Raw genomic sequence first — 13,182 nt, forward strand, 5'->3', positions numbered from 1 at the left:
TGTAGGTTGTCCTTAATTTGTTTTTAATCTGTGTACTATTTTTATTGTGCATTGTTTTAATCACAGCTCACTTTGTTGTATTTACTTACCCCCCTTGTTATTTTTCCTTTCCCGCAGTGCGAAGAATGTCACATGATGCAGAGTTGCTGTGGAGACGGGGGAAGCCACGACGGGTCAGCTGACGGAGTGTTTATCCACGTCCCTTCCGCATCCGCGGCAACGGGGCATCGTGAGCGCACTTGTATGACGTAATTATATGAGTAATGTTAGGGCGACGGATGCTTGTTAGCTAGTCTCCACCTCTGTTTTACGTCAGGATTAGGGTCAAGTATTTATGGGAGGTAATGGGAGTACGACAACGAACCGGAAGAAGCACTTTACGTGCGGAACGGGCATTGTTCGTGCGGTTGTCTGGGCACCTGCAACATTTTGTATGTTCACTCACGCTGCTGGAAATAAAGAAGCTTGATTTGCAAGTGCGGTGAGCTGCCGTCTTTTCTCCTCTTTTGAAGTATATAAAAAGTTTTTGTATCTGACAGCGCTCATTTAACCCGATAACGACCATGGACGTCTATACTCGTCCAATGGCCGTTACCGGGGTATGACGCGGGCTCCCGACTCGAGCCCGCGTCATACCGGCCAGCCCCCAGCTGATTCCTGTAGCTGGGGGCCGGCGTTAATAGCTGACATGCGGCGATCGCCGCGGCCGGCTATTAACCCTTTAGATCGCCGCAAAGTTGACAGCGGCGTCTAAAGGTGCCTGTATACAGTCCCTGGTGGTCCAGTGGGGTGGATCGCTCCCCCGCAGCGCGATCGCGGGGGAGCGATCCACTGCTGAGGTAGCCTGAGGGCTTACCTCTCCTCCTGTGTCGGCTCCGGCTCTCTGAATGATAAAGCCTGGCAGGACCAGGCTTTATCAATCGAGCGCAGAGCACACAGATGAATGGGATTGTATGCAATCCCATTCATCTGTATGAGGAATCAAATGATTCCTCCTAAAAGTCCCCTAAGGGGACAAAAAGTTTAAAAAAAAAAAAAGTTTAAAAAAAGTTTGAAAACACACACATTAACCCCTTCTTTATTAAAAGTTTAAATCACCCCCCTTTTCCCAAATTCCATATTAAAAATATGTAACCATAATAAAAATAAACATATGTAGTATCGTCGCGTGCGTAAATGTCTGAACTATAAAAATATATAATTAATTAAACCGCACGGTCAATGGCGTACACGCAAAAAAATTCCAAAGTCCAAAATAGCGTATTTTTGATCACTTTTCATACCATAAAAAAAGGAATAAAAAGCGATCAAGAAGTCCAATCAAAATAAAAATGGTACCGATTAAAACTTCAGATCACGGTGCAAAAAATGAGCCCTCAAACCGCCCTGTACGTGGAAAAATTTAAAAATTATAGGGGTCAGAAAAGGACAATTTTAAATGTATAAATTTTCCTGCATGTAGTTATGATTTTTTCCAGAAGTGCGACAAAATCAAACCTATATAAGTAGGGTATCATTTTAATCGTATGGACCTACAGAATAAAGATAGTGTAATTTTTACCGAAAAATGTACTGCCTAGAAACAGAAGCCCCCAAAATTTACAAAATGGTGTTTTTTCTTCAATTTTGTCACACAATGATTTTTTTTTCCGTTTCGCCATAAATGTTTGTGTAAAATGCCTCATGTCATTCCAAAGTAGAATTGGTGGCGCAAAAAATAAGCCCTCATATGGATTTTTAGGTGCAAAATTGAAAGGGTTATGATTTTTAAAAGGTGAGGAGGAAAAAACGAAAGTGTAAAAACAGAAAAATGCTTGGTCCTTAAGGGGTTAAAGGAGTAGTCCGGCGCGCACTTTTCTCATTTGATCCCGTCCGGGCTGCAAAATAAAAGAAAACAAACTTACTCTTACCTGCCAACGAGCCCCCGGAGCTCCGGTACAGGTGTTTGGTCCCCGGGCTGTATTCTTCTTACTTCCTGTTAGCCCGGCACGTCACACGGCGCTTCAGCCTATCACCAGCCGAGGCGGGACATCGCTGCGGCCGGTGATAGGCTGAAGCTCCGTGTGATGTGCCGGGCTAACAGGAAGTAAGAAGAATACAGTCCGGCAACCGAACACCTGTACCGAAGCTCCGGGGGCTCGTTGGCAGGTAAGAGAAAGTTTTTTTTTTTTTTTTTTTTTTTGCAGCCCGGACCAGATAAAATGAGAAAAGTGCGCACAGAACTACTCCTTTAACAATATATAATGACTGCTAACACATTACTTAGATGCTGTGACTCACTACTTTATTAGGTAAAAGGGTTTTCTTAAAGGAAAACTGTCACCCTGATCACCCACACTAAACCCAATACACAGGGTTATAGTGTGGGTGACCAAGAGTGCACACCAAATTCCGTCCAGTGGCCCCTGTGATCAATCCCCGGCGGCTGCCTGTCCCCTGCTTCTTTTTGCCTCCTGAAGCAAACTGCCTCTATTAGCTTATTTAAAAATGCGCTCTGAGGCAGGATGGCAAGCGCAGTTAGTTTACAGACAACATGAGTTGCATGTCATGTGAGCGCTGCGCTCAGAGGCTGGATATTGAATATGCTAACAGAGGCCAATAGAAGCAGGGGGCGGGCAGCTGGCGGGGCCCCGCCTCCTGAGCGCAATTAACCAAATTGAGCACAGGACTTTCTTTGGGCAATATCACAGGAGCCACTGGATGGAATTTGGTATGCACTTTGCACTCCTGTTCACCCACACTGTAACCCTGTGTATTGGGTTTAGTGGGGGTGATCAGGGTGACAGTTTTCCTTTAAAGTGCTACAAGTAAACCTGTACAAAAACTAATTGTATAATTCTAAATATGCATTAATGTAGCACATGACTGAACAATAAATTATACTATTCCATTTTTTTTCCATTTCTGTTATCTGGAAGATAGAAAAGCTATTTTCTACCTGTCAAGAACCCAGTGTTTCTGAAAATGTGTTCCTTCAGCCTGGAATTCCATGTCTACCTGGAGTAGAGCCCTTATTGTACAAGGTTCTATGTTAGATGTTTATGCCCTGTGTCTGGTCATCCAAATCCTCCAGTAATCACAGTAATCCAACATGTAGTAATTTTTCATTTATTTTAATTTAAAGGCAGCAGACACTCACCCAATAAAGTTCTTGCTTTAATTTTGCTATTTATTTTATGGGGAAGGAAACCTAGGAGTATGTTGTATAAATATGGCAGATATCTGTTAGCTACTACCCAGTTTTGCTGTGTTGTATATGTGGAAAATGAGATTTCAGGTATATAAAGTCATTCTTTATTATACACCTACAACTTTACATACAACTCTACATACAAAAAAAAGAGGCCCTAATAGCCTTTTACATTCATGCATGTTTAAGATTTTAATTCATGTTTGGATGATATGAACCAAGTATAGTTTTTGGCACATAAGATTTACACTGAGCACTAGAGATGAGCGAACTTACAGTAAATTTGATTCGTAACGAACTTCTCGGCTCGGCAGTTGATAACTTTTACTGCGTAAATTAGTTCAGCCTTCAGGTGCTCCGGTGGGCTGGAAAAGGTGGATACATTCCTAAGAAAGAGTCTCCTAGGACTGTATCCACCTTTTCCAGCCCACGGGAGCACCTGAAAGCTGAACTCATTTATGCAGGAAAAGTCATCAACTGCCGAGCCGAGAAGTTCGTGACGAATCGAATTTACTGTAAGTTCGCTCATCTCTACTGAGCATGTTTCACATTGGAAGAAAAATAATCTTAGATATAAATATTTTGATACAAAGACAAGATTTCACTGGAAACCATTCTATTTTTAATGCCAAAATTGCTGATGAAAAAGCCATAACTACACAAAAAGTGGTTCAGTTGAAAACTACAGTTCATGGCGCAAAAAATAAACCCTTACACAGCTCCGTAGGTGGAAAAATAAAAAAAGTTATATGGGTCAGAACATGGCAATGAACAAAGTTTTTCTTTTTTCCTCTTAAGTTTAAGTTGTTTTTTTTTTTTTACCAAAAAATAAAAACAAAAATTATTGGTATCATTGGACCCATAGATAAAAAGTTTCCATGTCAGTTTTACCATATTGTGAACTCCCCAAAAAATTATTGCCCCACAAAATTGTGCAATTCCATCTTTTTTTAAATCTTTCCATACATATTAAAGGGGTACTCAGGTGGAAAACTTTTTTTTTTTTTTTTTTTTTTTTTTTTTTTAAATCAACTGCTGCCAGAAAGTTAAACAGATTTGTAAATGACTTCTATTAAAAAAATATCTTAATCCTTCCAGTACTTATTAGCTGCTGAACACTACAGAAGAAATTATTTTCCTTTTTGAACACAGAGCTCTCTGCTGACATCGCGAGCACGAGATGTCAGCAGAGAGCACTGTGCTCGTGATTCAGAGCACAGAGTACACAAAATATTCCCAATGCTGGGAAAGTGGAATACCCCTTTAAACAGCATGTAGAGGTATGCTCCACAGCAGCCTTATGGAGACAGGAAACTATAAACAGAAACTGACTTTTTTTGGGAGAGTTGGGAGAGTGCAGAAAGGGGAACGAGGGATCTGTGACCATGACCTATTGTGAATGGTGGATCCTTGTCTTTTAGGTTGCATTTCATTATAATCCTGCTAATGATAAGAAGAAGACTGCTAAAAGATTTTCTTTACAGCTCAGCTATTATTAGGCTTAGTCACCAGACTGAAAATTGCAAAACTTCATGATTATTTTAAAATATAAATAGTTAAAGAGAAAATTAGAAAAAAACAAAAAAACACCAAGAATTCTTAAATAAAGAGGTATGGGGGTGGAAAAAAATGCAATTTAGCACATTTTGGAGGGTTTCTTTTTACATAGTGCACTTTATGGTAAAACAGATGTTATCTTTGCTCTTGACAAATCAAGTATGTAAAATATGTCCTATTCAGACCCCTATAATTTCATTTTTCTGTATACAGGGTGATATGAAGGCTTATTTTTTTCTCTGTGATTTGTGGTTTTTATCAGTATAATTTTTGTTTTGATGGAACTTTTTGATAGCTTTATAAAATTTTTTTATAATTTAGTTTTGCTTTCTTATTAGAATCAACCATCAGATTGCTAAGTACTGTTCAGTACTATGTAATATCACCACTGGGGCCCAGTGTTACACTGCATCTCAGCAATACACTGGTCGTGGCGGGACATCGCTGTGGCCAACGATTAGCACAGCTGCAGTATAACACTTTGGCCCAGGGCGTTCAGCTCCAGGAAAATGATCACTACGGGGGACCGGAGCAGGACACCGGGGCACTGCAGGAGCGCTTGAGGTAAGGAAATGTTCCCCCTCCCATAGAAGCATAATTAGGAAAGAAACCCTACTCCTTTAAGTAACACCTACTTGGTATTCATTTACAAAAAGTAGAGAGGAATATATTGTTGTATACTGTATATGGGAAACCAATTATGTTACTTTATATAAATAAATAGGGAGTTTTGTGTGTTTTTCTATTTCTGCTGACATTTTCCATGGACACTTAGAGCATTTAGAAGCATGGGTCATTATGCGCATACTGTAAATACGTGGAAGAGTCAATATGACTCATCAAGAGACAATGGGCCTCAATGTCAGAAATGGAACAGAAACTGACATTTTTCCCATAGCAAGCTTTAATTTTTTGCATGTTAGTTTAAAGGGGTAGTCCAGTGGTGAAAAATGTATCCCCTATCCTAAGGATAGGGGATAAGTTTGAGATCGCGGGGGGTCCGACCGCTGGGGTCCCCCGCGATCTCTCTGTACGGGGCCCCGGCTCTCCGCCGAGATAGCGGGTGTCGACCCCCGCACGAGGCGGCGGCCGACACGCCCCCACAATACATCTCAATGGCAGAGCCGGAGATTGCCGAAGGCAGCGCTTCGGCTCTGCCATAGAGTTGTATTGAGGGGGCGTGTCGGCCGCCGCTTCGAGCGGAGGTCGACACGCCCCCTTCCCGCGGGCTGTCGGGGCTCCGTACAGGAGATCGCGGGGGGCCCCAGGGGTCGGACCCCCCGCGATCTGCAACTTATCCCCTATCCTTAAGATAGGGGATAAGTTGTAAACCACTGAGTCACCACTGGACTACTCCTTTAAGAAATAAAACCTAAACTGTGATGGATTTGGCTGACAACACCAGCTTTTCTGTAATACAGTTGTGATTAAAGATTCACTATCAGACTTAAAGGACAACTGCAGTGGTAAACATTTGTATATGCCCATTCCCGGGCCTCAAAAATAAACAAAATTAACTTATACATACCTTCCTACGAGCCCCCGTTGGTCCGGCACAGGCCTCACGGTCCGGCAGTGCTGACGTCATTCCACTTCCTGGGAACGGGGACGCCGCAGAGCCGTCGGCGTATCACCGGCCATGGCGATGTCCCGCCCCAGTCGGTGATAGGATGAGCCCACTGTCATGTAAGAAGCCCGCCAGAGCTCCTTACATGACAGTGGGATCAGCCTATCACAGGCCGGGGCGGGACATCGCCACGGCCGGTGATACGCTGATGGCTCTGCGGCGTCCCTGTTCCCAGGAAGTGGAATGACGTCAGCACTGCCGGACCGTGAGGCCTGTGCAGGACCAATGGGGGCTCGTAGGAAGGTATGTATGAGTTTATTTTGTTTATTTTTGAGGCCCGGGCACAGGCATATATAAATATTTACCACTGCAGTTGTCCTTTAAAGTGGTATTCCTATCTGGACATGTATGCCATATCCACAGGAGATAGATGCGAGTCCTACATCTACCTCTAGATCGAGGGGCCCCCCTCTAACTTGCTTGTGGCTACCAAGGGTGGTCAGGAAGCCAAAAGATTCAGGCTGTTTCAAGCTATATTCATAAGTTCTATTGATGTTACAGGCGAATTCCCACTTACAGCTGTTATCCCCTATCCACAGGATATGGAAAAACAAACTAATATATTGTGGCCTGACTGCTGGGAATCACGCTAAACACGAGAATGGGGAAAAATGTATTCTTGGAACGAATGGTGCACACATTACATGCAATTCATTCCAGAGACAATTTTGTCCCCATTCTGGGGATCTGTGGGGTGCCCAGCAGTATGAACCCCACTCATCAGCTTGTTATCCCCTATCCTGTGAATAGAGGTTAACTTATTCAGATTGGAATACTCCTTCAGAAACACCCCCTAAGGTTATCCTGTTTTTGTAACTTATGATTTACTGATACAGCACAAATCCCGGTGCTACAATGTTTACATCACTCCCATTAATGTCAAGGGAAGTTAAAGGGGTTAGCTGGCCAAAGAGCAGCACCCGCATTCTATGCAGGCTACATCTCCAGTCTCGAAAAGCTCTTTGTGTCCGGTACTGGAGACATGACGTAATGCCACACACCCTCGTGACATCACGCCATGCCGCCTCCATTCATATCTATGGGAGGGGGCGTGACAGACATAACATCCCCCTCGCATAGACATGAATGGAGGAGGCGTGTCGTCACGAGGGGGTGCGGCATTACGTCACGTCTCCAGTCCCGGGGATAAGATGTTTTTGGCAGGATAACCCCTTTAGACAAATTGCAAATTGGGACTGACATTGAACAATTATTAGACATAATCATATATCATGATAGTAAATATCCTGTAGATATATCCTGATGGAAATATCCTTTAAAATTCTTAGCCTTCTTTTACTTCCTAGAACCTACTACTGGACCTTCATGTAACAATAATCTGCGTTTGTATTGGATCAAAGAGAAAGGAAATCCATCCAAGAAAGAGACATTGGAAACTTTCGAGACACTTGAAGATGTGTGAATTCTGTGATGCCTAATAAGATCGGATCTCTGTATAAAACATTTTCCACATTCTGAACACAAAAAAGGTCTCTCTCCTGTATGAGTTCTTTGATGCATCTCAAGTTGAGATTTACGTGTAAAACATTTTCCACATTCTGGACATGAAAACGGCTTCACACCTGTGTGAATTTTCTGATGTTCAACAAGTCCTGATTTCATGGTAAAACATTTCCCACATTCTGAACACGAATATGGTTTTTCACCTGAATGAAATTTTTTATGCTTAACAAGATATGATTTCTGGCTAAAGCATTTCCCACATTCTGAACATAAAAAAGGCCGCTCATCTCGGTCATTTCTCTGATGAACATCACCATTCCCAGTTTCTAAAGGCTTCCCTCCACGGTGAATTTTCTGATGTCTGACAAGATCAGATTTTTGGATAAAGAATTTTCCACACACTGAACATAAAAATGGTTTTTCCCCTGTGTGACTTCTCTGGTGTATTTCAAGCTGACATTTCCGTGTAAAACATTTTCCACATTCAGAACATGAAAATGGTTTCTCCCCAGTATGAGTTTTGTGATGTTCAACCAGAGACTTTTTCTGGGTAAAACTTTTCCCACATTCTGTACATGTGAATGGCTTTTCCCCTGTGTGAATTCTCTGATGTCGCTCAAGATGATCTTTTAGCATAAAACATTTTTCACATTCTGAACATGAAAACGGCTTCTCCCCTGTATGAATTTTCAGATGTTTAATGAGGTATGCTTTCTGGGTAAACCTTTTCCCGCATTCTGAACATACAAAAGGCCTTGCCTTTTTTTCAAATGCAAGATGTCTCTCAGGGTGGATACATGTATAACCTTTCTCACATTCCAAACACGAAACAGATTTCTCCACTGTGTGGGTTTTCTGATGTTTCTCAAGCCCAGATTTTTGTGAAAAACATTTGCCACATTCTGGACATGGAAAAGGCTTCTCTCCTGTGTGAGTCCGCTGATGTTTTACAAGACCTGATTTCTTAGAAAAACATTTCCCACATTCCAAACAAGGATAAGGCCTTTCTCCTGTGTGAGTTCTCTGATGATCAACAAGAACTGACTTCTTGGCAAAACATTTCCCACAATCTAAGCACAAATACGGTTTTTCTCCTGTATGAATTCTTTGATGTTTGACAAACATTGATTTCTTGGTAAAACATTTTCCGCATTCTGAACATGTAAGCCGATTCTTTTCTGAGTGAAGTCTTAAATGTTTAACAAGGACAGATTTCTTTACAAAAGATTTCCCACATTCAGAACAGGAGTATGGTTTCTCCTTGATGTGAAATCTCTGATGTTCTACCAGATAAGATTTATAAGAAAAGCATTTACCGCATTCAGCACATGTAAATGGCTTTTTACCTGTGTGAATTCTCCAATGTCTATACAGAATAGCCCTGTGCGTAAAACATTTTCCACATATGGAACACAAAAACGGCTTCTCCCCTGTGTGAAATACCTGATGTTCTACAAGATGTGACTTCTGAGTAAAAGATCTGCTGCATTTATCACAAGAAAATGGCTTCTCTCCTGTGTGTGTTCTCTTGTGTCTCAAAAGATTGGACTTCTGGGTAAAACATTTCCCACATTCAGAACATTGAAAGAGTTTACCACTTGATTCCTCTTGACAAGAATGCTCTGAGAAGTGATATGCACTGAGAAGTCCTGGAAGTACACTTGGGGCAGTAATGATTTCTTCTGGAAATTGTTGTATAATGTTATCTTCAATTTCACAATCTGGAGATAAAAGCAGATGTCCCTTGTTGTGGTCAACTGTGGATAAATAGGATACTATTTTCTTAAATACACAATAACATATATATTATAATCTATGGGTATGTTCACACAGGGCAGATATGCTGCAGATAATCTGCAGCTTGCTACAGTAGCAGCAAAGTAAATCTTATCAACAAGGTCCATAAAAATATGCACAATTTCACACAAAAAGGGGGATACTGCAGTGTAGGACAATTTAAAAGTGTCTGATCGTGGGGGGGGGGGGGGTATTCCAAGAGCCGCCACCCCCACAATTTCCTAGTGCACATAGCACCCCATTCATCTCTATAGGAGAGCCGGAGATACACATGTACAGCAGTCAGAGTGCTGCGCAAGAGATTGTGGGGTCCCAGTGGTCAAACCCCCATGATCAGACCCTTCACTGTAGGACTCCTTTAATGCATAGATCATATACAACAAGACAAAAAGGCGTGTATAGATCAAATAACTTTATTAAAGACATAAATGCTCCAAAGACATACATTAAAAAGCATGTAATATCACATGTAGAAATAGAAAGTACAGCTGGTGACGAAACCGAACAAAAAATGGAGGCTTACATATAGGATGTGACCGCAATGTAGATAACACTACATCAGAGGTGAGATAACAGATAGATAGAGAACACTATATCAGAGGTGCATTATATTCCCCAAAGTCCTCACTGTCCTAGGACTCATAGCCGCAGAAAGTACATATGTAGAGGTAACATGTAGTATTAATAACAACGGACAAGGGGAAGAAAGACACCCAAACAATAACAAAGGAAAGAACAATCATTACCAAGTGGGCTATGAGAGTAAGCAAGCCTCCACCACGCAACGTTTCGCTCCAAGGCTTCTTCACGCCGCGGAAGAGGCCTTGGAGCAAAACATTGCGTGGTAGAGGCTTGCTTACTCTCATAGCCCACTTGGTAATGATTGTTCTTATCTTTGTTATTGTTTGGGTGTCTTTCTTCCCATTGTCTGTTATTATTACTTTCTTGTTACTAGAGATGAGCGAAGTTACAGTAATTCGATTTGTCACGAACTTCTCGGCTCGGCAGTTGATGATTTATACTGCATAAATTAGTTCAGCTTTCAGGTGCTCCGGTGGGCTGGAAATGGTTGATACAGTCCTAGGAGAGAGTCTCGTGACGAATCGAATTACTCTAACTTCGTTCATCTCTACTTGTTACCTCTACGTATGTACTTACTGCGGCTATGAGTCCTAGGACAGTGAGGACTTTGGGGAATATAATGATACCTCTGATATAGTGTTCTCTATCTATCTGTTATCTCACCTCTGATATAGTGTTATCTACATTGTGGTCACATCCTATATGTAAGCCTACATTTTTTTGTTCGGTTCCGTCACCAGCTGTACTTTCTATTTCTATATTTGATGTACCGTATGTCTTTGGAGCATTTATGTCTTAATAAAGTTATTTGATCTATACACGCCATTGTCTTGTTGTATATGATCTATCTTTGGCATGGATCTGTCATGCATGGGGAAGTTTGTTATATATTGCTCCTTTAATGCATAAAGTAACCAGCAGTGCATATTGTAAATGAAGCATGTGATTTTATGTTGTAGAAACAGAAACACAGATTAAATGAGGATGTTCGCCAGGAAGTTCTTAGCAAGAAGTTAAGTAGCCACAATATATATTGCAGTGGTTGATTTTGCTGTGGAAACTCTGGACTCGCAACAAAATGTGCAACTGCTGATTTCAAATACAAAATTATTTCTTCTACACTATTAACATAATCCACACCAAATGGTTAAGAGTTTGGTATAAAAACACTGCAGATTTTCTGCTGTGGAAAATTGTAGCACACCCAAGGAAATAAAAGTGTTTGACAATTATGAATAAGTTAGGTTCTTTCTATTCTATCAATTGCAACTGGTACTTAACTAAAAGGGAATTTTATATACAGTATAAAATAGGGTTATCAAAAACTTAAATGCAAATTTTTGAGCCATGTTTTTCCACTAATCTGAAGCTATAGTCTTTGAATGTAATCATAAATATCTATGGGAAAGTTTGCTAGGTATGCTCTGTGACCTGTTTTCTCCTGCTCTTGAGGCCTTTTTTTTTTAGTTTGTTTAGTATTTAAATTTTATTACCCACCAGTGCTAATATCTGCATGAAATTTCTTCTCCATTGTCTGCTGATCACACCCGATATACACCTCTTCGTCACTTTCTACAATTTCAACTTTAAAATCAAATATGTCTTCAACCTAATCCATGATATGGAAAAAATTGGATCAAAGTTTATTTTATTTTTAATATTTTTTTTAACACGTTAACAATCCAGGACATGCATGCCGATCATGGAGACATTAACAGTGTTTGGGATGAGCTCAGGAGCTGTGCCAGCTCCATACACAGTAGATCCCAGCTGCTATCAGCAGCTTACATTGTCAGGGAACAACATCAGAGATGCAGGTAATTTACCCCCCTAGAAGCCATAGTCAAAAGCGACCATGGTATTATGTGGTTATCTGACAGCTATGCTATCAAAACACTGATTGGTACCCCCACAATACAACCATAGGGTGCCAATAAGTTGCCACAATACTGTAGTATTACAGTGTACTGTATATGCAAATAAGATAAACAAATTTTAAATCACCCCATTTTTTTTTTTATAATAAAATCTAAACTCCAAATGATTACACAAAATTGTACATAATTGAGCTGTCACGCCCCCTCCCATAGGCTTGCATTGAGGGGGCGGAGCGTTTCGCCACACGTGATTCATCAGACGCCGAGTGATGTTCGCTCCGGAGGCTGATGATAGCGGGGTGCTGCATGAAAGATTGCGGGGTCCCCAGCAGCGTGACCCCTGTGATCAGGCATCTTATCCCCTATCCTTTGGATAGGGGATAAGATGTCTTAGAGCCGGAGTACCCCTTTAAATTTTATTCACACATACATAAAAAAAACAACGACTAACATATACACATACTTCCAAAGCAATAAATAACATCGCCTTAGTTGCCTTACCTAATATTTCAACAATTTACGTCCCAGAAATTCCCAAGGAAAAAATTAAAAAAGGAGGAAAAAGAGGGGGAGGAAAGAGATGGGGAGGAGGGAGAGCCGGAGTACCCCTTTAAAGGGGTAAAACACCAGTAGTGCCACTCAAGACAATATCAGTAATTAGAGGTATAAATGGAGTCTTCTCATCAAGCAGCTTTTTTACCTGAGGGCTCTGTGAGACCAAGTGATTCTCCTCTGGACAAGTCTGAGTGGGATATATCTCAGCTGGAGTTATTTTGCCGATTCCTTCTGTAGAATACACACAGTGTAAATACATCATTGATAGAATTATCTGAATGACCCCTAAAACTGCTTTCTCCTATACTGTCAATGAAAGACTTCTCTTACCGGGTAATTTAGAGGGATGATGGTTCTCAATAACATCATTGTACAGATCCTTGTGTCCTTCTAAATATTCCCACTCCTCCATGGAGAAATAGACAGCGACATCCTGACACCTTAAAGAAACCTGACACACATAATGATACAGTTTTAATCCAGGCACATATTATTCCTTTTTCTTATGTATAATGTCCCAGCATTCCCGGCAG

The 13,182-nt window shown here is 41.1% G+C and overlaps 1 protein-coding gene across 7 annotated transcripts in view; it reads right to left on the minus strand.

Annotated features, from left to right (window-relative positions):
* The window catches only part of LOC130282872 (oocyte zinc finger protein XlCOF6-like), a 114,609-nt gene that overhangs the window by 33,884 nt on the left and 67,543 nt on the right, over positions 1-13,182 (minus strand). For 5 of the 7 annotated variants that reach the window (XM_056531754.1, XM_056531753.1, XM_056531752.1 and 2 more), the window contains 4 exons: positions 12,980-13,100; positions 12,795-12,880; positions 11,715-11,826; positions 6,649-9,595 (listed from right to left, as the gene is read on the minus strand). In XM_056531754.1, the coding sequence (XP_056387729.1) occupies positions 7,671-9,595; positions 11,715-11,826; positions 12,795-12,880; positions 12,980-13,100 (2,244 nt within the window). In that variant the 3' untranslated portion in view covers positions 6,649-7,670. Of the gene's footprint in view, positions 1-6,648; positions 9,596-11,714; positions 11,827-12,794; positions 12,881-12,979; positions 13,101-13,182 lie in introns of those variants that run through there. The other 2 variants (XM_056531758.1, XM_056531755.1) reach the window with 2 other exon arrangements.

The sequence above is a fragment of the Hyla sarda genome, chromosome 7, assembly GCF_029499605.1.
Source record: "Hyla sarda isolate aHylSar1 chromosome 7, aHylSar1.hap1, whole genome shotgun sequence".
NCBI lineage: Eukaryota > Metazoa > Chordata > Amphibia > Anura > Hylidae > Hyla > Hyla sarda.